We start from the raw sequence: 27,351 nt of genomic DNA, 5'->3' as shown, positions 1-27,351 counted from the left end.
AAACTCTCAAGCTAAAACAGCATGAGTTTGGGCTCCTGACAAGGACGACACCTCTACCCCGATATAACGTGGTAAAGCAGCGCTCCGGGAGGGGGGGGGGACTGCGCGCTCCGGTGGATCAAAGCAAGTTCGATATAACGCGGTTTCACCTATAACGCGGTAAGATTTTTTGGCTCCCGAGGACAGCGTTATATTGGGGTAGAGGTGTACCACTAAAAAACGACCCGACCAAGGACAGCAGCCACACTGGAAGTGGAGAACCTAGGTTCTATTTTTGGGTAGATTGTACAGTGATACATTTATGTCTTTTGGATACTACTGTGCTGGTGGCTTTAAAAAAAAAACAGACAGCGTTTCAAAAGAGAAGATGAATACCTACCAACAAACTATAGAAAAATTCATGTACGAAGAGCCCCATAGCACAGATAAGAAGGTATAGCAGATGATAAAGGAATTCCACGTCCAGGATCATTGCCTTGTATCCTCTAGTGAATGTACCACAGTTACCCACAAAACTCATCAGGAAAATTATTTTATTACAAACCTAAAGAGATAATTACAGTCAAGGTTAGCTATAGTGTGCAACACATGCCTGACAATTGCAGACTAAGTCAGAAGCAATTCAGCAACATCTTTCGATCAACAACTGCAGTAAGGACTTGTAGAATGTTTGAGCAATTTATACATTTGGGTCAGACTCTGCCCTCGGTTACGTCTATCTATGCAGCCCAATCTAAACTGACCCAAGAGCAAAAACCGGCCCTTATAAAAGGGACGTACAAAATCTTTTCAATTGTGACTGAATACATCTACATATTTGAGATTGCAAAAACCAAATCACTCAGTTGGAAGAGGTAACACTTTAAAAAAAAAAATAGCGTAAAACTAACTTTTCACTCAAAATGCATCGGCCTCAAACAAATAGCTCCTTGGAACAGAAGCACTTAAATTTCTGAGACATCCCCAGTAACGTGTTAATAAGAAAATAAATACAGGTTCCCATCACCCAGCTATTTTTAGATTGGGTATATAGTAATCATGTGTAGCAGGACACAAAAATGCCAATATCAATGGTTCCTCAAGCACAAGTGGAGCTGTTAATCATTACCACAGCAAATAATAATGATGATACGACTGACTAACATATTGGCATACATGTGGCACTGAGAACATATTTAGATAACAAGATGTGTAATTCAATTGTCTACTTTAAGGTAATTATATAATATATACACAAAAAGACATCCAGGAGATACGACCTTTGCACAGCTCCTATTGGCTTAGTCAAAGAGAAGCTTCCATTTGGCTCACTTGGTAGACCCCTTCTGCCTGCAGACCACAAACGTTTGAATTTGAGTCTTACTGAAGTTCTTTCCGGTGGCTGAACTTGCACGTTTGCTCTGCAGCAAACTGCTCAATGTCCTACTTTTGACTGGCAGATAAGCTACAAGCATTTGGGACACTTATTGTTTGATACATCTTACAAACTCCCACCTTCTGTAGCTCAGCGACTGAAGAGGAGAAGCGTTTGAGCAAACAACTCAAAGTACTGTAGGGTCACCGAGATTTCTTAACGTTTCTAGCTGAGCTGGGAGCTGTCACTAGACTGTGACAAAGCAGGGAGACACATTGGAGCTCTTAAACTTCCAACTGAAGCACAGCACAGCAATTCTATTTTTAAAGAAAAGCCCCAATCCAATTAGGGAATTACTTTTTACACCAATTACTCCACAATGTTCTCGATTGAGTATTTAGAGTCTGATATTTTCATGAGTGGATAAGAAATTCTTATGTAAAATGCAAGAGAATTTAAATGAAAACCTACATCTTACTTACATTGAATGCACCCAGAAGAAATAAAGTAGGCTGCAAACCTACTGAAAATATTAGTCGCAATATCGTAGAAGCTATTAAAGCTCGGATACCATGCGGCTTAGGAAGAGCTATAACTATGGCCAAAGATATCAGCATAGCTGTCCAGAGTAAGCCCGACAAGTGGGGCTCCAGTGTACCTAGGATGGAAAAAATAAAAGAAGATTCAATATTCCTAACTACCAAATATAACAAAGCCAAGATTAGCCAGATAAATGCCATTTTAATGTTATTACTGTGCAATATCACTAACCCACCTGTTCAGCCATTACAGATTGATAAGTGGTGAAGCTGAGCAACAACATCCTGGGTACATTTTAATTAAGTATATTACTTGAACACATAAAGCATTGTGTGTCAAGCATCATCATTAAAGGGAGTCTTCATTTTGTTGTGCGTTACTTAGACACAACATCATTTGAAAACATAGAAGAGCGATTTTCTAATGCACTCAGTAGCTTCCCTGAATGGGAGGGTGAAGAGTGACCACATAAGTACCCTGGGCCTAACCTTCCTATCACTCCTATCATACCCGTCTATTACACTTTTTTAAAAAAATAAACTAAAAGCTTTACCAGTTTTTGCCATTTCCTGGTATTATTAGTTCTCTTTGGAGAGTCCCATGCGCCTGGCTGGTTATAACACATCAGCCAGCCTGGCTAAATACACTTCAGTTAAAGAGCCATAAAAAAACCCAGCCTACAACACTACCACACTGTGGGGGGCTACTTCAAACATGAACAAGCATCCCTTTCATGACGAAGGCCACATATAAAAAGAGTTGCATGTTTCCAAACCATTTGTATCTCAGCAGGAACCAGATCAGAGAGAGAGATTCCCTAAATTTTGCAGCAGTCTGCAGCTCCTGTGCCGGAACTGAGGGGACTGTTCCATCTCAGTAAGCATGTCAACACATGCACAATGAAGGCTTTTTCAAACAAGACTGGGAGGGGAGAGAAGGAGAGTTATGCTCTTCCATGTACGAAGAACAACCGTATACTTTCAGTCTGCACTACTTATTTTAGATTAATGAAAAACAACAGAAGAATGAACAAAAGCCATGTCCCCCAGAGACGGCACAGTGTGTTCAGAAACTTTGGACAAAAGGGCTGCCACGGCAGAGCCCGAAGGAACAAAGGTGCACTGCTCAAAACAGAGGCATCAGATTTGAAAGTGACATATGCCACAGGGAGGGAAAAGCAGAGAGAAGGTACAAAAGACCATTTAGGAAGTGAATATACTCGGCATTGGAATTCCAGGGAGAGGGGAGAATGCACTTTTAAAGGATCTAGCCACTTGTTTAAGTGTTAATATTCTGACAGTTATAATAAAATCTAAAACATTAATATATTCTCTCTCTTCAGTTTCAGCCATTCACAGCAGGCCTGCAAATCTAGCTAGAATTAAAGACACCTTCAAGGTTGCCTGCAGTACCTGCTTTTGAAAGGCCACACCACAAGCTGCTCATCAGCATTAGAATAAGTGGAATGGAATGCTGTTATTAAAGGGAACTTTTAAGACTGCCCCAGCAGCATATTCTGCTGCCTTCTCAAAGTGGGAGGTGTGGGAATAGAAAAGAGATTAGAGTTCAGGTCACAAACTCATTCCTCGCTGCCGGGGACAGTAGCGGGCTGGGAGCATAGTGGAAGTAATGTTTTAGCCCCTGGAAAACAGAGTTCCAGTTGGGAATGACCAATCTGTGGCCAAAGCTGAATCTCAGTGAAGACATGTACACTCCTAGTCAGAAGAGGTGTGTCAGAAGTCTGTTGCACATCTGCTGGCAGAAAGACATGTCTGTTTTCAGAAGTGCTATGCACCTGCAGAGATCAATGGAAGATTCTCGGCATCTTGGAAACCTCAGACACTTATTTAGGAGCCTAAATATGGATTTAGGTACCTAATTGTAGGCATTCAAGTTTGCAAATTTTGGCGTTCCACACTGTGGTAAATCTCACAGTATTATGCACTTAGCAGCTCAGAGTCCAGCTGGCCTGAACCATGTAGAGACACCATAAGAATGGCCATACAAGGTTGAAACAATGGTCCATCTAGCTCAGTATCCTGTCTCTGTGCCAGATGCTTCAGAGGGAACAAACAGAATAGGGCAACTTCGAATGAACCATCCCGTCATTCAGTTTTCGCTTCTGGCAGTTGGAGGTTTAGGGACTGTGACAAAGTTCCTCCTCTACCTTGGTGGGTCTTGCGCTTATTGGTGGATTTGCTCGCCTTGGAGCTTCACGGCAGCCCTCAGCTTGGCCGTTTTTCTGAACCCACAGTCCAGGTCGATGACTCCTGTGTCTGACCAGGAGTTGGGAAGTTTGGGGGGAACCCGGGCCCGCCCTCTACTCCGGGTTCCAGCCCAGGGCCCTGTGGCATGCAGCTGTCTAGAGTGCCTCCTGGAACAGCTGGGCGACAGCTACAACTTCCTGGCCTCCTCCCAACACCTTCTTTATTCTCACCATAGGACCTTCCTCTTTTAAACCCAGGTGCCCTGATTAGCCTGCTTTAATTGATTCTAACAGCTTCTTGATTGGCTGCAGGTGTTCTAATCAGCCTGTCTGTCTTAATTGTCTCCAGAAGGTTCCTGATTGTTCTGGAACCTTCCCTGTTACCTTACAAAGGGAAAAGGGACTTACTTAACCTGGGGCTAATATATCTGCCTTCTATTACTCTCCTGGAGCCATCTGGCCCGACCCTGTCACAGGACATTCAAAGCTTGAGGTTGCGTCCTTTATCATCTTGGCCAATAGCCATTGATTGATCTGTCCTCCATGAACTCATCTAATTCTTTTTTGAATCCAGTTGTACTTTTGGCCTTCACAACTTCCCATGGCAACAAGTACCACAGATTGACTGTGCAGTGTGTGAAGAAGTAGTTCCTTATGTTTGTTTTAAACCTGCTGCCTATTAATTTCATCTGGTGATCCTTGGTTTTTGTGTTACGTGAAGGGGTAAATAACACTTCCCTAATCACTTTCTCCACACCATTCATGATTTTGTAGCCCTCTATCATATTCCCTCTTAGTCATCTCTTTTCTTAACTGAATAGTCCTAGTCATTTTTAATCTGTCTTCATATGGAAGCTGTTCTGTACCCCTAATCAATTTTGTTGCCCTTTTCCGGACCTTTTCCAATTCTAATATATCTTTTTTGAGATGAGGTGATAAGAACTGCATGCAGGACTCAAGTTGTTGGCGTACCATGGATTTATATAGCAGCATTATGATATTTTCTGTCTGATCTATCCCTTTCCTAATGGTTTCTTGCATTCTGTTAGCTTTTTCACTGCTGCTGCTGCTCATTGAGCAGATGTTTTCAGGATGACTCCATGCTCCTTCTTAAGTAGTAACAGCTAATTTGGGAAAAATGAGAGTTTTCCCCTAAATGATCAATTTTGAAAGGCTTACTGCTGTTTAACTAATCAAGGATTTAAAATGATTTTATATAAATAAAGCGTTAGATGGTTCATGAGGTGTTGAGAATCTGCAAGATGAAGTCCCTAAAAGTTATAAGGCCAAAAAAATGGTTACCTATCTTTTCGTAACACTTGTTCTTCAATGTGTGTTGCTCATGTCCATTCCATTCTAGGTGTGTGCCTGCCCACGCGCACAGTTATTGGAGATTTTTGCTGTAGCAGTATTCATAGGTTCAGCTATAGCACCCTCTTGGGTACTGCACTCATGCGTTGCTATATTAGGGGCTGCCGACCCCATGCCCTCTCAGTTCCTTCTTGCCGGCAACTCCAACAGAGGGGTAGGAGGGTGGGTAATGCAATGGACATGAGCTACACATCTCACAGAACAACAGCTACAAAAAGGTAGGTAACCGTTTTCCCTTCTTTGAGTGCGTGCTCATGTCGATTCCATTCTAGATGACTCACAAGCAGTATCCTTGAAGTGGGCTCAGAGTTCACAGTCTAGCGGCTTGTAACACTGCTCTACTGAAGCCAGGATCATCCCAGGCCTGCTGGGTGAGTGTGTAATGGGACGTGAACATTTGGACGGACAACCAGGTGGCCACCCTACAGATATCCTGGATAGGCACTTGTGCTAGGAAAGCTGCTGAGGAGACTTGCGCTCTGGTTGAACGGGTGGTTACGACTGCCTGAGGTGGCACCTTTGCCTGATTGTAACAGCAGTGAATGCAGGCAGTGATTCAAGAAGAAATTATTTCAGTGGACACTGGACGACCTTCCATCCTGTTGGCCACCACGACAAACAATTGTGTCAGCTTGCAGAATGGTTTGATCCTTTTAATGTAGAAAGCTAGCACCTTCCTGACATCTAGGGAATGCAACCTATGCTCCTCCTCCAACTTTTGTGGCTTTGGAAAAAAGATAGGTAAGTAAATGTTGTGGCCCATATGAAACTGCGAGACCACAGTGAGGAGGAAAGCCTGGTGTGGCTGCAGCCGGATCTCGTCTTTGTAGAAGACTTTATAGGGCAGTTCTGAGGTAAGCGCCCTAATCTCGGAGACCCAGCAGGTGGATGTTATCACAGCTAGGAGCGCGATGACCTTCCAGGACAGCAGAAGGAGAGAGCAGGAAGTCAGAGGCTCAAAGGGGAGTCCCGTGAGCTGTGACAGCACAAGTTGCAGATCCCATGGTGCAGGTAGAGGCACTCAACGCCCTTGAGGAACCAGGCAGTCATGTCCTGGGCGAAAACCGACCTACTCTCAGGCGACACACAGAAGGTTTAAATGGTGGACAGATGAAAAGGACACGCGTTGGAGCTTGAGATGCAGAAGGTAGTCCAGGATTAATTGCAGCGAGGCCTGCTCCGCCTGAATACCTTTATCTGAGGTCCAACAAGCAAAACGCTTCCATGTGGCCAGGTAGGTCACTCTGGTGGAGGGCTTTCTGCTAGTCCCAACAGGACCTGCTGGAGGAGGGCATAACATTAAAGAGGTCGTCGGACTCCTCCACTAGCTCCTTGACCTCCAAGTTCGGTTTGGCAGCCAACCTCTTGAGCAGAGCCTGGTACTCCTTGAAGTCATTGGAGGGGGGGGCTCCTCAGCAACTCTGGGGTGGGCACGTAGCCTGAGACACCACTTCTTCATCCGGAGATGACAAAGATGACTGCACAGCAAGGGGAGGGGCGGCTTCCCTTTGCTCATCCGGGAACAGTTCCTTGGGCACTGGGGCCTGCTGTGTCACCCCCGCATTGGATTCGGCACCATGCTCCGACTCAGGTGCTGGCTGCGCCGGGGGAAGCTTGTCCGATACGGCCTGGGAGGAACCGGGGGAATACAGGACCAGCATAACAGGTACACCCCACAGGTTTCAGTACTGCCACTGAGTGGGCCATTGCCCCTGCCTCCACACCACTGCCGCAGGAGCCGCACTGGTCTCGCAGGCCTGTGGTGATTCGGATTTTCTAGATGAGGGCTGAACTCCCCTTCAGGCTCGGAACATTGCCCTTCTGGTGACCAGGGCGGAGCTGTAGATGCCTGAATCTGTTGGCTGACCCTCGTCAGCGACTGGTAAGGAGAGGGCTAGGACCAGCACCTGCCTGTAGAGCGATACTTGGGAGCCAGAGACCAGTGCCGTGACTGGGAACGATCCCACAAAAGGAGGGAATCGATGCCTGGGAGAACGCCTCGGTGATGGTGATCTGTGCCGTGGTGAACTCTGGCAGTGGTACCATGGGTACGGGGATCAGCGTCATGACTCAGGTGTCCCATGCATTGCAGGCCGAGACCTTGGCGTCAGGTACATGAGTCTTCTAACTGGGGACCAAGGCTGTGGTGCTGGGATCCGAGGCCACGGTGACGGGGACCAACGCCTGTGATCTGGAGATGCTCTGCTGCATTAGGGGGCGGTCCCATAACCGGTTTGCCCAGAGATGCCGGGGCCTTGGCTGGGTCCATTGCCTGGCTTGACGTCTGCGGTGCCAGTTGGCCTGCTTGCTCTTTGGCCACCGGGCCTGCTTGAGGCACAGATGACCCTAGTAGGGGCCGGGATCCCTTGCCATTCCCAGGAGTCGGAGGTGGGTCCCTGGCTGGAATAGGAGTTCCAACCACAGCGGTACCCCTCAGCAACTCTGGGGTGGGCCCGTAGCCTGAGACAGGCCCTTTGCCTGAAGTCCCTGTTTTCTGCGGTGCCGGTGGGTCTGTCAACTTCGACCTCTTCTTAAGCACCAGGGAGGGGGAACGGTGCTGGGAGAGTTCTGGTGCTGGGAGTGCGCTACGCACCAATGCCAAGGTACCAGGCGTGGAGTCCGATCAAGAGGGCTCTGAGATAGGATGAAGAGCAGCCTCCATGAGGAGGACTCTCAAGCAGATATCCTGCTCCTTCTGAGTTCGAGGGCGAAAGTTTTTGCAGATCCTGCACTTATCCTTTCTGTGGGACTCCCCCAAACACTTGAAATAGCTCCAGTGCTCACTAATAGGCATCAGCCGGCTGCACGATGAACATGACAAAGCCTGGGGAAAGGGGCATGTTTCGCTCCGAGGCAAAGTCCCAGCCGTGACTAACTCCTAAACAACTACTCTGAGGGCATGGCTGCACTTGCAGATGTAGAGCACTTTGAGTTAAACCAGCCTTCATAGAGCGCAGTAGGGAAAGCGCGGCCGTCTGTCCACACGGACAGCTTCAAGCGCACGGTCGTGGCCACATTTGCGGCACTTGCAGCGGCATTGGGAGCGGTGCATTATGGGCAGCTATCCCAGCATGCAAGTGACTGCAACGTGCTTTTCAAATGGGGGTGGTGGTGGAGTGTGACAGGGAGTGTGTTGTGTGTATGTGGGGGGAGAGAGACAGTAGGTTTTTAGGGGGCTGAGAGAATGTCAGCATGCTGTCTTGTAAGTTCAGACAGCAGCAGGCCCCCCTTGTCCCCCCACCTCTCTCTCTCTCTCAGCATTCCACACTAATGGTTGCTTTGTCTCAGAGCAGATAAGCAGCCCGCAGTCAGCTTTCAAAGGGCATATCCACATTCCTACAGTGATTCAAAAACAATGACAAGAGTGGCCACTTGACTTAAGGGGATTATGGGACATCTCCGGAGGCTGATCAGAGTACAATAATGCAACACCTCGTCCACACTGGCGCCACGGCACTCCAGCAGGGTTGCAGCAAACGTTATTCCACTCGCCGAGGTGGAGTATCAGCAGCGTTGTAGCCGCAGAGTCAGAGCGCTCTACGTGCCTTGCCTGTGTGGACAGGTAGTGAGCTAGTGCACCTGGGGTTCCTTTATTGCGCTGTAACTCGCAAGTGTAGCCAAGCCCTAACACTTAACTTAAAGGTCTAACTAAGTACCTATCAACTAACAACAAAGGAGACAGAACAATGGACTGTAAGAACTACTAATGCTCTTGCAATGCAAGACAAGGCGCTCTGACCAACCATCACGGGCGGTAAGAAGGAACTGAGAGGGCGTAAGGTCGGCATCACCTAACATACCAACGCATGAGCGAGGCACTGAGGAGAGCGCTACAGCCAACCCTCCAGATACTGCTAAGGCAAAAATATCCGATGACTGTGCATGTGGGCGCGCACACACCTAGAATGGAACCAACATGAGCAAGCACTTGAAGAAGAATGATTATTTCTTTTCCCATCTTACTCAGAACACTGAGGTCCTTTCCATTAGACTCAAAAGGTGTAACTCATAATCCCACATAAACTGTTTATTCGACATTATGCTAACAGCCATAAAAATCTGACTTAAAATTTTACTTCTGATCTTTGAAACTAGATATAGAAATTTGGGGACTGTTTGCTTGCACTTACTAAATCTTTCCAACCACCAGTGAGACCAGTACCCAGATAATTGCACATTTTACTGTATCTTGTGGCAGAAGAGAAAATTCCTGCAGAAACAAGAATCCTACACATTCCAGAATTTAACCCAGCTCCACCCTCCCAAACAACCCTCTCACCAGAATGTCAGAGATCTTGGTCTAACATGAGACATACCGTCTCAACACCCTCATTGGAAAAGACGGACATCGTTTTAGATCCCCATTTAACTTATCTGCGCTGATCAGCCTCTACGCCACTGCTCCTATAGCTCAGCATCAAATACTAAATTGATAAATTAAGGCCCTCTTAAATTCACCTTGTTCCTTTACTATTTTTGTGGCATTCTTTCTGGTGGCTTTCATTTCACACGTAGGGCTCACTGGATTTTGGGCTTTAGTTGGGCTATGGTTGAGATGTTGAAGCTTTGAAACATGCAACCCACCATACCACCAGTAGGAGATCTGAGGAGTGGCAAGCTGGATTAGAAAGGAGAGAGTATATGTCTGCCTGTTACCTAGATCCATTTCATATGTACATTATGCCTTGGATATTGCAGCAGGGCCAGTGTCAGAATGATGAAAGAAAGGGAAGCAGAAGTTTGCTCATCAATCACCCTCTCCTGGATGAGGTTTTATTTCTGGGGTTCTGTAGGGTGAGGTGAACGAGAAGTGTGGCAAAAGCCTCTAGTTGCACATTTCTTCCATACAGTTTTACAAGCAGCTAACTACATATAAAATATAAACACCCAGCATGGCACCTTCAGTTTCCCCATAGCTTCCAGTTGTGTGTTCTGGCTAACATGATCCCATGTGTGTCTTCCCCCTGGGGAGTAACCCACTCCTCTAAGGTGTTGAGCCCAAGTATGGTCAGCTGAATCCAATTAAGCCCCAGCTAGAAGTATCTCCCTGAACTGGCTCTGAACCCTGGCTAGAAATGATCACCCCAACCGTAGGTCACTGTTTGATTCAGCAGGGACTGCACAATCCCATCAAGATCTGCATACCTCATCACTAGTTTCTTCTATAGCAGTGATCTTAAGGACAACTTTTAAAAGTTCTGTGAAGTGGGCTGAATGACAGGTTGTTGCAGACTAAAGTAGCATGGTTGGCAAGCTCTTCCTCAATCCTCTGGGCAACTTCTCGACTACAGTATGTTGAAGAGGATGGGGCAAAAGAATGGCATACAGAAGTCCTAAGCTCTAGTTCTGGGTCTTCCATTGTCATATTATATGGTATTGGGCAATTCACTCCTCTGTGCCTTACTTTCCCCACCTGTAAAAATGGGGATAATGTTGCTCGCCCACCTTTGTACAGTACTGAGAGCTACTGCAGGGCTATTTTGAAAGAACTTTATTAAGATGTGAGCTAAAGGAAAGTAAAAAATAAATGCTCTTCATATTGTTTACCAAAATACACAGTTATGAAATAAAACGTGAAAGCAGCACAGTCACATAATTATTGCGGATTTCTTTCTTGGGTAATTTTTCCACTTAGACAGAAATTAGACCCAATATTTTGCTAGCAAACATTTCCGAAGTAGTTTGTATTAAATAGAAAACACTGCAATTCAATCCTGTTCCAACTCCCACCATTTTCCCCTTGCAAGTATTATTTAAAGCAGTATTAATGGAGCAATAAAATTGTACAAGAGAAAAAAAAACTCAGAATTTTAACAAGTCCTCCCACCCCCCAAAAGCCAATTTCTACCGTCATTTACACCCAAGTATTCTCACTGAAGTTAACAGGGTTACACAGGTGTAAGTAAGGGAAGAATTTGATGCATTGCATCTAATTTGTTCACTTTTTTTTTTTTTAAAATGTCTCAAATATTAGTACCTCCTCGGACTCCTTTGAATGGATAGAAAAATGCTACAAGTAGGTTCATAAGGACTGCAAGGTTAAATGAAATACTGCTCCAGAAGGACATGTTGCGAGAGCACCAGTACAATACAGGTTGAGCTGCAAAGGAAGAGAAAAAAGTGAGTCTTTCAAAGACACCCAAGGCTTGTGGAAAGACACTATACCTCCATCAACGCCCTGTTTATTTACACTTTGCAGAGAAGCACAAGAGCAACTGCAGTAAAAACCACCACTTGTTCTGAAGTTTATTTGATTGGCCTTTCAGACAAAGGACCAAATGTTAAAACAGACACTAGCTTTCGGAATACAAATTACTTTAGCAGCGGCATGAGAATGACTTCAAAGAACAGGTTGTCTCCCAAGAAATCCCTGTGCACACAGAAAATAGTTACGTTTTCCCCCATTATAATTTGCACTCAGTAGATCCAAAACCCTCGAGGTGATTAGGAGAGTGAAAGTTGGTATGCGTTAGCAAGGGTGAGAAGATTCTGGCTGCATCACTCTTTGCTGTGCAGTTCTACCTGCTATCATTGACAGGCTTGTCTACACTAGACTTTCTACCATTCTTAAATATTCCCCTCTATTGCAGCAAGCTGGGTAGCAACTGTAGGATTGCCTGTATAGACTGGCTGTTGGCGTTTTAGTCACTGTGTCATCTAGCTCTGAATTAATGTGCAAAATATAGGGTGTCCACATTACAGTAAGACAAAAAATTTAGCCAAGATGTTAAATACTTAAAACAGCTTCATAGCATGCCAGTAATAACACCATGGTACCCCATAAACATGAGACAGCAGCCAATTGGGCTTCTAATTTAGTACACTACTGTAAGCCAAGGATGCAAACACTTTCTCCCAGAAATGTAGCTACATAGTACAATGCTGGTAACTCAACAGCTGCACCTTTTAAAACTCTTATTTAAGAATGTGTACAAAACACTAAAAACAACCCCCGCCCCCCCCGGGGCGGGGGGGGGCACAAGGAGGGCCGCCCGCGCCGCAGCAGGTAACCGGGGGGGGGGGGGTGCGCACAGGGGAACTGCTCCTCGCCCCAGCTCACCTCCGCCACCCTCGGCCTGAGTGTGAGGCCGCTGCCTGCTTCACAGCCCTCCCAGGCTTCCCGCCGAACAGCTGATTCACGGGAAGCTGGGGGGGAGGCGGAGAAGCAGGGCGGAGCGGTGCGTTCAGGGCGGATGCGGAAGGGAGGAAAGCTGCCAGTGGGTGCTCTGCACCCACCAAATTTTCCCCTGGAGCACCCACGAAGTCGGCGTCTAAGGCGCCACTTTTGATGTGATCAGTGGGGGGAGCGGCTGCTCTCCCCCAGCTACGCTCTCCCGCCCCAAGGAGCCAGAGGGACCTGCCGGATGCTTCCTGGGAGCTGCTCCAGATATGCACCTCTGGGACTCCCCACCTCGCCTCTCGGCAGGTCCCTCTGGCTCTTAGGGGTGGGGTGGGCACTCACGGTGGCCCACGAGACCCTCCTGCCCAGTTCTGGGGGCAATCAGGGGACAGGGATGGATGCGGCAGGGGTCCTGGGGCAGGGCATCAAGGAACACGGGGGGTTGGATGGGGCAAGAGTCCCGGGGGGTGGGGGTGGGCAACGACCCCCTTGTGGGGTGAGGAGGGAACCAGTTGTTAAGATTTTGGCATCTTATCGCTGAGTAAACCCATCTGCATCAAATTAAAATCCCCTGGAATTTAATTCCTGCAGGCATACTGCATGGTGGTGGGTGCTCTGCAGAAGTCGGTAGTTCTTGCAATCTAAGAAAGATATTCTCATTAAAGGGAAGCATATCAAGCATCCTCCTGCCAAAAAGGAAAAGTAACATACATAGAGATGTCATGGTGCAGTGAAAGGAAAGGAGCTCACAGCAAAGTTGAGGGAAGAGACTTTAAAAAAGCATAACTCATGAGTTACATATGAGGATAAATTAATGAATGCAAAGCCCCAGAGTCTCACAACATCTCTCTCTCCCTGAGCCCTAACAAATCTTTCTCCTTCTTAACAGGTATTCTCAACGTTATTAAGAGGCTAAATATGAGTAAAAAAATTATATAATGCCTCATTATACACTGAACTGAAATGCACATAAAAGGCAAACGTGTTGATGAGCCAAATGCTAAGGAATGGCAAATACTAAGGTATGCAGTCATCATAAAAATACCAAACTTCATTGCATCTAAACCTAGACACATGCAAGACCTCACTGAAATTATATGTATCAACGCTTTGGACATATGATGCATTGTTCTCCATATTCTTTTTTGTTTTTAATATGGCTTGAAACTGAAGGCATTTGTGACCAGCTGGAAACCTGTTTGTGCGGAATTAAATTCAGTACAGAGGGTCCACACAGAGCCACAAACACTACCTTGCACCTGCATTCAGAATGTGGCACAGGCTCTCTGCCCTGTGGAGAATCTCACCCTGGTTTCGGTAGGCTTGCCTGAGTGTTTACTGAATCTAGAATGGGAGACTTGCAAAATATGCTGGTAACTTGCTACCTGACCATAGGGAGAAAATAGATGCTCTGCCATCAATGATTTTGAAATCTATTGCAAAACTGAATGTACTACAAGCTAATGTCCTATAGTACCAGCTCATATTGGGACACATCTTACTATTCCAGAAAGAATAGAACACTGAGCAGTGCCTACCTTCCCTGGACCACACCAGCATACCTACAACTAAGATGTATATGCAATTCTAAAAGGTCAGAAGGCAGATCTAAGTCTCTCAGGCCACGTCTACACTTACTGGGATCGACGCTGCTGTGATCGATGTAGTGGGGGTTGAAAATTGACCACACAGTGCTCTCTGGTCGACTCCAGTACTCCACCAGAACGAGAGGAGTAAGGTAAGACGATGGGAGAGCATCTCCCGTCGACGCAGCACGGTGTAGATACTGCAGTAAGTTGACCTAAGCTACATTACTCACATAGCTGGAGTAGTGTAACTTAGGTCGACTTACCCCAGTAGTGTAGACAAGGCCTCAGAAGCCTGGAATTACAATTTTAATGAAACTCTTTAGTTGGAAACCTAGAGTTAAGTTTCAACCAGACAAGAAACAAAACACAACCAACTTTATTTGAATGATTATGTCAATAAATATAGTTGACCACTTCCCGAAAGTGTTTCATAGCGTACACTGCTAACTATATTATTACACAAGATTCTGATTCTATCAAAAATATAAGGCTATTGTTAATGTTGAAATAGCTAGCCACTCCATTTAGTATTCACCAGACAGGTCAAATATACTTCAGGGGAGTTGCATAAGTTTTAGATTGTATCTGATCCACACAACTTTCATGCTTTAAAGTAACAGCATTATAGTTTATTTTTATCTATTAGAAAAATCACTTTTCTAAGTTTATCCCAGCAGCTGGAGCCATATATTCAGTTTTCATTAGTCCTTTAGGGCTTAAGATGCTCAACTTCCCTTGACTCCATTGGGAGCTCTGCACATACGTCTGAGGGCAAGTTCTGGCTGTTAATGTCAAGGGAAAAAGTCTTGCAAAGCAATTGTTATCACATTAGTTTAACTGGCTTGGGTCTCTCTGCAGTTGTACAACTTATACTACAAACAATTTCACTGTCTACGCTTACTATAGGAAATGTAGAATTGCATAGGCAATGGAATTGTTTCGTATTTCATTTAGGGGGCACTCTGGGGCATTCTAAGCAAGTGCATTAATAACTAGAGTCCAGGAGGGCAACATTTGCCAACAGATACCACAGTTATTCCCAGCACATAGATAGGAAATAACCGCATTCTCTAACACTGACAAAGTGTCATTGTTGGCAAATGCTGACTTTTTAATGGTGACAACTGTTCTAGAGCCTCAGACAGAAATGCAGGTTTGTTTTAGATAATCCGAATAGAAATATTAGTTGAGAATTTTAAAATATTGAGGCAGAAAACACAGATTATGTTCTAGTCTTCTATGAAAAATCACACAGTAAAACTCACCTCAGTGCAACTGTGAAATATCTCTACTTGAGAATACTTGCTTTTTAATATTTTTAAACATTATTGAGTCGCAACATAATGTTACAGTGCAGGTGAGCTGGGTTGTCAAATACAATTCAGTGTCACTACCACACTGGGAAAAGATTCGCTATGAAATCAAGGTTTAGTATTCTGAAGACCTTTTATTATAAAACACAACTTTTCTTCAGCCTGAGACATTAGTATTTCCAACCTACCTCTCAATTTCTTTTGCCAGTTCATTTCATTGAAGAGGTCTTCTGATCTCAAGAAGAAATCATTGATCTTACTGCCTTGTTCATCTCTTTCTGTGGTGTAGTATATCCGTAGTTTAGATTCCTTGGTGAGGAATTCGCATATACTTGGCACTGGGAAGACTATTTGCTCCATCGTACGGTCCAATCTAACAATCTAGACAATACAGATTTTTGAATTGGCAGGGTTGTTTTTTGTGCGTTGTTTCAAAATAACGGGAATGTGGTAATGTCAGATACTTTTTAAATGTACTGAAATTCTACAATTTAAATCACAAAACCATTGGATCAGTGGTTTATTAGAACATTATGACAGTAATTTACTACTTACTTTACATTGACCTTGCATTACAATATCTTTTATACTCTTAACATGGCATTACTCTTCTAAGCTAGGATTTTTAGAAGATCTAAAGGAGCTAAGTACTCAACTCTTTTGAATTTCAATGGAATTTGGGTGTCTAACTTAGTCACCATAGAAAATACCAACACACTCACAGTGTACAAGCAAAATCAACAACTGTTTTATATATAGGAGCTACTTATGATTGCTGTTATCTTACATGTTACACAAGCTTCTAAAAATCACCCCATGACATCCAGTTGAGTTTTCAAAAACACTCTAATTTGGCTTAATGTCTGGTCAAATCTCATTTAGTAGGAAAAAAGTGTTATAAATATGCTCTAACTTGCCCTATGGATTCAATGATCGTATTGGCCAAACCATATTTTCTTGATTCAAGTCGCACTTCAATTTGCAAGTAGGCTTCTCTGAAGTTCTGCCTATAAAACTGAGCCAGAGTCAGGGTATCCACTCAGACAGTTCAAAAATAGTTCCTCTGGAAGAGGCAGGAAAAAAGACATACACTCACATGGAAGACAGAATAATCCACATCTAGGTAGCTACTTTAAGACAAGCACCAGAATCAAAATGCACTTAACAGAGAAACTGTTTTTAACGGGAGTCTTCCTCCCAGGAAAGTGATTTTTTGCATCCTTAGGACACCCAATCCAGCATGAACTGGCATTCACTATTTCCTTCTTTACCTCAATCTGTGCTGTGTGCTTGGCATAGAACTCCAGAGCTTCATCTCCTTCTATCTGACCTCCAGGCTTCAGCATATTCTGCAGCTCTTTGTTATGACGAGCCAACTAAAATAAAGCAAGACAAAGGGAGTGGAAGACACAAGATGTCTCTCTTTAACATTAATTTCTAATTTTTGATGGGAAAAAAAGGAACAGTGCACAGAAGTTGGCAGAAGGTTGGTTATATTTCAACCAGGCACCATTTAGATCTATTTTGGGAGAGAGAATGTGACCAGAGGAGTTGGCTTTTTTGTTTGATATCCATGCTGTATTCCTCCCTTCACAAGTTCTCCACTATCCTGTCTGACTTGAGAAAGGTTCTCTGGGGATTCTGGTACAATCCACCCGTCCACACACGTCAGCTCTCAAGTTGTGTACAGCTCTTAGGTAGGACTCTAATAATTCAAGCACCTAAAGGAAGGATGGTGGAAGATTTTGCTTCTACTAATAGTAGGGGCACTAATAGTGAGATGGTACTGCAAAGCTTTAAACTCCAACCATTTTAAAAGTGGCAGAATGGTGGTTTGATCTACTCATGGGCAACACCAACAAGGACTTCCTACTGGACATATCCAATATACTACGAGCTCTTGCTTACTCCTTCCATGGTCTTGTATTGATGTTTGGAAAGTACAACAGGATTAACAAATATGTTTGGACCAGGCTCCAGTAGAGTGGATGGGGACAGAGCAGTACTGGATGGTACCACAGCAGAGACTAGCCTGTGTAATATTTTTAAAGAAAATAACACAAATTCAAGGAAGTGGCTCAATTGCGCCAACAGTTCAGATAGCAGTGGCTGTGGACATTAGAAGCAGGGATGGAATTCCGTTGCCTAATTTAAATACTGTATCAGTGATGAGAATTTCATCTGAAACATAAAACTAAAGCACTGGATGTAAATGATAAATAAGTAAGACGTATTATCCCAGTGCCTTCAAGATCTTGAAACATGTGCTATTGGAAACGTCATCATTAAGGACAAAGAAGCTGGCAACTCCCCATTATAAAAGAACAAAGTCCTTAGCTCCTCCTCTCATCATCATACATGCGCAGAATTTCCATTTTTGAATGTGTTAGGGTAAAGATTAGGTTTGACTCCCATTGGGAATTATGGGGATATAGAAAGAAAAGATAAGGATACTGTGTTGAGTTCCACCATGCACCTCTTGAAGAAGAATTCTCTCCTAACTACAAAGGCATCAGTTGGGCAATTAAAGCAAATCTTGATAAAAACTAGATTACTTACTAATCTTCACTCTTGTACTCATTAGACACTGCCATAGCTATAAATGCAGTTATACCTGATGAGCTAGTATGTAAATGTTGTGCCCCACGTTTCTAGGAGATGCTGCAAGATCTTCACCGTTCTCTCCATCCTCAAACTCTACCTCACCTTGCATATATGCCTTCTTTATTACTTCCACCTAGGAAGAAAAAGTGAGAAAGACACAGGTCTCTGAGATTTAATAATAACTCCGATTTTCAGGTTAAATTCTGCCAATAGCTCTGCATTCAGAACTCCCACTGAAGTCAATGGACGCTTCAAATACACATTCAAGAGCTCAGGGTATGGCCATCAAGCATAAAGCAGGAAGCCAAGACTCAAAGCAGGAGACTGATGAACTCTTCTTCGTATCCTTAGACCCTCTCAATCTCTGAAGGGTAAATTAACTGCTTTAAAGGAATTTTAGATCTCCCCCCATTTGCAGGTAATATATTCTGGTTGGTACAAGCTATACAAGATTTTTACAGCTGACATCTGCTGTCAATTTTTGCCTACATCAGATCCATTTGACTCAGTGGAAGGAAAACCAAAGTAAAGACTGAAACTTTATCCTCAACTCACCCCATTGTTCCCGGATAATACAGCGATCGCACTATGTTGTGTCATGCTCTGATCTCTGGCTCCTGCCATTAACTATGCAAAATGGGGCGAGTTAACAGTTTCAGCTGTACTTTGAATTTTCTGGCTTGTTTTTGTCTGTTAATATATAAACAGCCCTGGGAGACTGCTAGAGAGTTTACTGAGCAGCTTTTATACCATCATAAAATTCTAATTCTTTGACATTCTCTTAGTCAGATGGTTTACAGCAGTAAATTTCCTGGAATAAAAGATTCATATGGTCCTTCCCTTTCATTTTACACTGATGAAGTTATTGCTCTCTCTGCAGTAGTCAATGTGGCCTCCTTAACCACTTCTCCTACTGGCAAACTAAATGGGCCTGTGAACCAATAGCTATCCTTTCCATCAAATCCTGGAAAGCTCTTCCAAATTGTTAGCGGCCTATGGCACAGACCACTTGTTACTGACCTACAGTACAAGATCTAAAGTTTGCCCTGTAATCTTGATCAACAACCTGGCACTACAATGGGTTCCTGCTATGCTTCCAAACTAGTTTATGGACATCTGATGCTTAGGAGTGGCATAAGGAACTTACCAGTTCTTTTGGTCTCATATTGTAAAGTATTCTCTCCGCGTTCTCGCTGTCATGCCTGCTCTCCATGATTGCCAACAGTAATTTGGATGCATTGTTCTGGTGGAAGGAAAGAAGAAAAACGCCAGTCACTGTCTGGTGACAAAAACTCAGCAAATGCCATCTGAACTCTAAAATAGAGTCCTTTGAGACCAGTAAGGTCAACAGCACCAATACAGCTAAAACCCTGCCCAACACAGAATATTTACAGTACTCGCTGTGAAGAGAAGTCAAAGGAACTCAGTAAAGCTTTTGGCTTGAGTTTCCTAAAATTTTTAGAACTGCAGAGTTGTTCTCTTTTAAAGTGACTGTAGCATTAGTAGATTGTACTCCTCATGAGCACTGAGCTCACATTTAGGCAGGATGCTGTAGGTTAAGACAAAAGACAACCAGATTGAAGATTAGATCTACATGACTGCTTTTTAACTGAATATCATTTTGAAACCTGGTCATGCCAAGTGATACAGGGAGGAAATAAGAAAATACCACAAGGCATCAGACTACTTGAATATGAACAATTAAGACTAAAATCCATCACAGTTGAGATTAAAAAACAACATTGCAATAAAGGTATTTAATTTTAAAGAATAATGTAAAATTGATTCTAAATTTCAAGTCTTTTTTATTTAGAAGAAAACCCATGGTACCCATAATAATGCCATGAGTCCACAAAGAAAAGAACTAGAACTAGCATTATAAAAGAGGGGCCACAAGTAAAACAGGAAATACTGCAGAAACGTGTTGATGTAGAGCTACTGTGTATCTATAGCAGCTTTAAGGTAAGCTTCATAGCACACTTTGATCCAATGAGTGGTTAATTATTTCAGCATTAAGTCTGAACTGCCTATGAATGACATTCATGATCAAGAATGATTCAGACTAAGTACCAGGATAACTTGTATCAATAGGAACAAAGCATTCAGAACCTAAACATGGAGCAGGGGGATGGCATTTTCATTATACCTGTGGCAATCTGACAGAAAGCTAGTATGGTATTTATCAACAGTATCGTATTTCTAATATGGGAATTAGCTTAAGCTGTCTCGACTGGGAAAACATTTTGCAGATTTAGGGGGTTTATATTGGACATTGCACTGGTATTACTGCAAGGGTTAAACAAACATCTGTCTCTTAAACTCATCTTCTATATTTTTTTTGTTCATTTGTCAGGCAGAATCCCACAACTCAATTTTGTAACAGTTATGACCACAGTGAGATCTTAAAAAAAACCCATCTGGCTTCAGCTATAGGCTCTTGCTTCATCTCATTAGCAACGTACAGCTCACTGTAGAATATCCACTTGCCTTTAGTTCTAATACAAGGTCCATCCTCTTTTTCCCCAGAGGGTTGATGTCATTGAGAATTAATGCTGTGATGATATCAATACCGTTGGATTCATGAGTAGCAATGCAGTTCTGTGCAGAGAAAATCCTCATGGTAAACCACAGTGAAAAGTAAGCTAGCTAAACAACCATTTTAAACACAGTTTACCCAGCTATCCCTAACCAAAGAGAAAAGAGAGTCACCTTTTTCTCATCTCCCCTCAGACAGGTCAGATGGCTGAATGGAATTTTTCAATTCAGTAAATGGATTCAATATAAAAGGCTAAAAATATCTGGCTTCAAATGTGCCTACAAACATCTGTGTGATGACCTACCAAAAATGACTGGGCTGAGAAAAGCCCCACAGTAAAACGCCTGAGGAACTAACAGCCAGCAAGCATACTTTGGCATGAACGCAGAGCTTACTGCTAAGGGAGAATACACTGTTTTAATAAAGGTATGGGAGGGTTTGTGTTTTTTAAAACCCCTATATTCCAAGTTCTTTTCAAACAGCTAATATATGTTTCCATAATTTCTAGGCTTGCTCTTGAAATTTTGTGCGTCTTACTCATACAGATTTTTAAACTTGGCAACCTGCTTGCTGGATCCACAATTTTTAATCTGTTTTGGTGTCTATTTCCAGTTGCAAAGATGTACAAAGATAATTATTCCACCTGATATGCAGTCTGTTCTGCAGAGACATAGTTTCCTATTATGATTAACTTACATCTATAGCTCCATGAATGCTTTCCCATAGTTGAGATTTTGTTTTATTGTTGAATTATCCCTCAGTATGTTTTATTTAGCTTTAATGTGAATTTGATTTTAGTATATTATTAAAGTGACAGCCTTCCACTTAATCATGGTCAATTCAGCTTCTATTTTTAATGGCCTTTTACATATGTTCATGAAAAGAGAATAAGAAGTATCCGGTTGTACTGAACAAAAGCATCTTCATTAAACTACCCCCTGCTACGCTCTCAGCATAGCTGCAATTATCCGTCATCATATGGTGTATTATTTTAATAGCATACAGTGCACCCTTACAGGGGAGTATTTAAAAGGCCATATTTCTTTCCTATACAATTTGAGATGGTATATACATCCTGATGGATATTCTGCAGTGTGTATACAAGAGGCTTCAATAAGACTTAAGTTGGAAAAGGAAGCAGACATCCACATTTGTATATAAAGATCTTGTTTTCTAAGCCAATTGAATCCACAGCTGGACAACTGGTCTGTTATAATATGACACCAAGCAACATACGTTTTGTTGGTAACGTGTATTTAACAAGCACTATTTGTTAGCGCATACTACAGAGCTAGAGGGGTTTGAAATATTTTGCCTTCCCTGGCTAACTCAGTCAGCATCCACCGACAGCAGCTATCCATTTAGCATAGATAAACCCAGAGACTTTTACCCCTTATCCTGTTCACTGAAACTGTTCACAAGAACCATGTTTAGATCAGGGTGAGGGACGGGGCTGCTCTGTAGCTTGGTTTTAATAAATAGTTGTGCCATATATAAGGAGGTGGATATCCAGGTGGTAAACTGGCGCAGCAGAGCTAGGAGATATATTTATCACTCACTTTTGACTACGTCACCTATCCTCTGCCACTAACGTGTGCCCCTGGAACACATTTTATTATCTCTATCCCTGAATAGCTTCAAAGACCTGCAATTTAACCAAACAAAATCAAGCTAACAGAGAAATCTTTCCTCCTCCTCCACCCAAAATTATCTTAACTCAGAGGCATCAGATGAGCAAGGTTTTGTCCTGGGTCATGAACACACACACACACACACACACACGATGCTGCGATGGAATGACTGGAATAACTCACTTATGGCTTCAGCACTCATATACGAGACCATTTAAAACCTCTACACCATACCACAATTATCACATATTCCCGATTAACAGTTGTTCCCTGTCCATAGGAGACTGGTTATTAGTCAGTACCATGTTTAAACATTCTTTCAGCACAGTTTCACAGAGTTTAGAGAGGGCTCCACTTATCACCCTACCAGATGCTTGTCTAGAACTTTACCTCATCTATTACCTGTGTATATGTAATGTGACTATAACGAGCCCATGTGTCAGTGAGGCAGAACCTAGGACACATATAACCCATTAGACAGCAGCAATAGTAGCAAGCACTTATCTTCAGCCAATAGAGGGGGACATAGCACACTTAGGCAGCTTGTCACACACATCTCCTGTCACAGAAAACTTCTGAAGTCCACAGGAGTTCAAGTCCTCACATGGTTACTATTTCCATAACAAATCTACTGCTCATCAGTGGGGATAAACCCGGGACTTTCAGCACCAAAGCACAAGCCTCTCCCCAACTTGTGCGGGAGGGCGCCTGCTTTCTTTCCCCACAATCTGTGATAGGTGTTTGTTACACCAACAGCTTGGCTAGAAGAAGGATTCAGGTTGCCCAGTTTGCCTGAATATCCTATATAAGGCAACAAATCCTAATCTACTACAAGGATGCTAACTGAGTTTTATTTTTATTTTATTTATAGGGAGGAGGAGAAGACAGTGAGCCCTGTACATAGAGAAATAAATCTTGATAAGGTCATAGTTAAATATCACCATGGTCAGGTGAGCAATATGGATGGCATCACAATGGAATGTATAGCCGATGTAATGGATTTGGGGGGCATAAGTGCCGCAGCACAAACATCACATGCGTGTGGAGGATGGGTCATTCTTTCTGTGGCTGTGGTCACATTACCTGGTTTTCATGGCATGGTCCCTGACAGTACTCGGTCAAACTTTCCAGTGTCTGGTTGATCAGTGCTACGTTTTTCTCATTTATATACAGACCAAGAAGCCCAAGTCCTCCAGTCGTGCTTCCACAGATACAGTCCAGAAACTGCAGTGTCTCACACACCAAGTTATAGTTAGTTTTGTTGTTTTGACAGCGTAGGAAGTTCTGTAGTTAAGTGTCAAAGAAGAAAAACAACAACATAGAAAATAAACTTTAGAGTGTAATATTTTACTAGATTCATTGGATTTAAGTTTACACCTTGTGCTGTCAATGCTAATTTTTAGTATAGTTGCATAACAGAAATGCCTCTCAGAAAAAGCTATCTTTTAGGATTTAAAGAAAGCTTTGTTTCTTGTACAATTGCACAACTTCTTTCACTTTCTTTGAATGCACTGCTCTCGCTCACTTTCTCTCTCATGGCCTGCTGGCAATAGAGTAATGTGTGATGTGCTAGAAGAGAATGCAGAACGTTGGATACAATTGATTCTATGGACCATTCAGATCTAAGAAAACTGTCATTCATCGTCATATTTCCCCCCCCAAACAATCAGAGAAGAATCTCTTTCCACACAAAAGACCATAGCTCAGTGGTTTGAGCATTGGCCTGCTAAACCCAGGGTTGTGAGTTCAATCCTTGAGGGGGCCATTTAGCGATTTGGGGCAAAAATTGGGGATTGGTCCTGCTTTGAGCAGGGGGTTGGACTAGATGACCTCCTGAGGTCCCTTCCAACCCTGATATTCTATGATTCTATGAGTGGAGAGAAAGCAATTCTCTAGTTCTGGGTTTCATATCACCATATGCAAGTGTCAAAGAGACACCTGACTGCAACTCCTGGAGAAAGGCAACTTCAAATATAATTTTCTCAGTTCCACTTCTTCCAATGTAATTATAGCTTGAAATTGTAGGAACAGTTCTTGCAACAACATGTCACATTTAACAGCATGGGTTAAATATGCTTGATCTTTTATGTATTCCAAGGCTTCCCCCTTGGAAATACTTGATTGAAGAGGATCAATTACTGAAAAATAATTTCCCAGTGATGCAATACTATTTGTCAGTACATTCCCAGTGGCATTCTGTAAAGAGGAACTGACAACCCCACTGTTTTTCCCTAGAAGTTTCAGCATGACACTTCCCATCTAGCCTGCTTCTAATGAGTTATACAACACCTGACTTCAAAGGCCAACCTCCCCCACACCCCTGCAAAAAAGGTATTAGAGGAACAGAATGTATTGGACTTTGGAACACGCAAGGTCTCTTGTCTACAAGCTTGCAGAGCACTGTTGTCAACTGACTTCTTCTAGTGATTGTCCAATGACTTTTTCTTTTTAAGGCAAAGAGACTGAAATGTTGCCAGATTCAATAGAAGGCTAAGCTAAAAAGGAAAGCACTGAAGATGAATGAGGATTAAAAGCGACAATGATTCAGTGTACTTCACCTGCTCATTTGCTCATTTAATATCTTGACTTTTGATTAGTTTTCCAGGCAGTGAAAAAAGGTTGGAGGCTACAGAGATCAGAGCTTCCAAAAAAAAAAAAAAAAAAAAAAAAAAAAGCAGCTCTGAAACAAATACTTCCACTGGCAGGAAAATCTCTCAGGGGAAGGGGATTTAATCCTTCCATTTTCTAGAAGCTGTGAATAGCATTAGAATGTCTCTACAGGATTTTTAGCCCAGAGACAGCAAGAGTAATAGGAACAAAAGAGAAAACAATATATGATTATACAGGTTGAATGCAAACTTATGGAAGACTAAACTCCTATGGCCATAGTGGCATATTGCCTGATCAAGAAATCTCCACTGAAGTCTCAGTCAAGCTACAGGCCAAGGTCTTTAACCTAGGAGCTAAAATAGTTGGCAGAATACAAGAAGTGGGGGACACAACTCTTGGGTTAGTGAAGATGTTAACAGAAACTGTCAGACAGTAAGGATGAGACTGGGCTCAAGTCCACAGGACTACGCAGCTAGAAAAGGCTATGAAAGAGTCCCAGAATCATTTGCAGAACACTTAGAAAACCAAAGGACAACGACCACAACAACAAAAAAGAAAAAAAGAATATTCTTCCTGTCAGGCTACCTGAAGATATGGACAGCAAAGATCTGGTATTCTTCAGAGACATGGATCCAAACCACCTTAAAAATTTACTCATGAACATTTAACACAGAATAAGCACACTAGATAACTTGGTCCATGGCAGGAAGCCAAAAGCAAAAATAATTAGATCCCACAACTACCAAGGCCAGCAGGGAATGCTGCAAGCCATGCAGAAGATGGGCACCTTTAAATATTAGAAGAGGGGATTTCTATGTTCCTCTGGGAATTCAACAGCAATGGATCTTGTTTTTCCATCTCACCCCTCATCACTCCTCTCCCAAAACTAACCATTGAAGGCTTACCTAGTTCTACAACTGGATGTTTGGTCTTAATTGATTTTATTACACATTTTATGCAGCATCATTTACACCAGCTTTGGAACAGATATCTAGATAGAGATGGGTAGCTGCAATATGGATTGGCTAAGCTGTGTCTGTATGGAATTGCCTCCAAACATCTCATAAATGTATACCAGGATGTCAGAGATCTTGTTTGTAAATACAGATCTCTTAATCAAGATGGGACCTGACTTGGAGAAAGTATTAACAGTAAAAAAGCCAAGCTCAGCTATTTTCAGAGTATTGGGGTGAGAATTATTCCCTCTGAGCTAGGATGAATAAAGCCCGTTGCACACTGAAGGCACCACAGCTTTTGAAGCTTCCAAATTTAGGGCAATCTCCAGGATGTGTGTGTACACACATAGCATCTGATCTCTGAAGGACAAACTTCATAATGGGAAAATTCAGAAGGAAAAAGACTATTCCTAGGAAAGACATCCTTTGAAATGGTCAGAGTCTTCTCTGCTAGCAATCAGATCTGAAAGTCGCAGTTCATGTGATACAGACAACTGCTTTCAATCAAATAAAAGTTAATCCTCATATACACCTATAAAATCCCTCATGGTAGCGGTTCTCTACTTGCTTTACCTGTAAAGGGTTAAAAAGTCTAACTGCATGCATAGGTAAAAGGAAGTGAGTGGGCACCTGGCCAAATGAGCCAATGGGAAGGCTAGAACTTTTTAAAATTGAAACAAGACTCCCCTTTTGTCTGTCTAGCAATAGTCTAAGCTCCAGATGTATTTTATTTCTTTTTGTTTTTAATACAATTTACCTTTTTGAGAACAGGATTGGGTTTTTGTGTCCTAAGAGGTTTGTGCATATGTTTAATTAGCTGGTGGCAACAGCTCATTTCCTTTGTTTTCTTCCCCGAAGAGGGGGGTGAAAGGGCTTGAAGGTACCCTACAGGGAAGAATTCCCAAGTGCGCCTTCCTGGGTTTAAAGGGATTTTATTTGCACTTGGGTGGTGGCAGCATCTACCCACCCAAGGTCCGAAAAAAACTGTAACCCTGGGAGTTTAATACCAGCCTGGAGTGGCCAGTATTAATGTTTAGAATTGTTGCGGGCCCCCATCTTCTGCACTGAAAGTACCAGAGTGGGGAATCAGCCTTACAGCCTCCTAGATATGCTCTAGGAATTATTCAGGGGAAGTTTGATGACCTGTCGTATATAGGAGATCAGACTAGATGATCACAATGGTGCCTTATTGCTTTTGGAACCTATGAATCTATATGCTCTCGTAGCGTCTTATTGTTCAAATTTATTGCATTACTATCCTGCAGCATGTGTAACTTATAATGAATAATCAGTTCCTATGGTATGCCTCCTCGGATTCAGAATGAGTAAGAAAATAAAGATATTGGGGGGAAAACTTATGATTATTCCTGCTTTTTGTGAAAAAGCAACATTCAATCTATGGACTCAGACCCTCTCTGAGTGTGGCTCTCCAGAGAAAACAATTAACGCAATATTTAAATCTCACAGGAGAGAAACACCTGACTTGATAACAGGAAAATGGATAGGGGTAATAATATATTT

General features: G+C 42.9%; 1 protein-coding gene across 6 annotated transcripts in view; it reads right to left on the bottom strand.

Moving 5' to 3' along the window:
- Positions 1 to 27,351, bottom strand: part of ITPR1 (inositol 1,4,5-trisphosphate receptor type 1) — a 255,631-nt gene that overhangs the window by 30,704 nt on the left and 197,576 nt on the right. For all 6 annotated transcript variants that reach the window (XM_074957539.1, XM_074957538.1, XM_074957540.1 and 3 more), the window contains 9 exons: positions 23,348 to 23,548; positions 20,585 to 20,695; positions 19,245 to 19,340; positions 18,108 to 18,230; positions 16,765 to 16,869; positions 15,682 to 15,874; positions 11,449 to 11,571; positions 1,837 to 2,012; positions 380 to 544 (listed from right to left, as the gene is read on the bottom strand). In XM_074957539.1, coding sequence (XP_074813640.1) covers positions 380 to 544; positions 1,837 to 2,012; positions 11,449 to 11,571; positions 15,682 to 15,874; positions 16,765 to 16,869; positions 18,108 to 18,230; positions 19,245 to 19,340; positions 20,585 to 20,695; positions 23,348 to 23,548 — 1,293 coding nt within the window. The remainder of the gene's footprint in view (positions 1 to 379; positions 545 to 1,836; positions 2,013 to 11,448; positions 11,572 to 15,681; positions 15,875 to 16,764; positions 16,870 to 18,107; positions 18,231 to 19,244; positions 19,341 to 20,584; positions 20,696 to 23,347; positions 23,549 to 27,351) is intronic.

This window comes from Natator depressus, chromosome 7, assembly GCF_965152275.1.
Source record: "Natator depressus isolate rNatDep1 chromosome 7, rNatDep2.hap1, whole genome shotgun sequence".
Lineage (NCBI taxonomy): Eukaryota > Metazoa > Chordata > Testudines > Cheloniidae > Natator > Natator depressus.
Note: the sequence above shows the minus strand (reverse complement) of the source record. Positions and strands in the feature narration are given on the sequence as shown.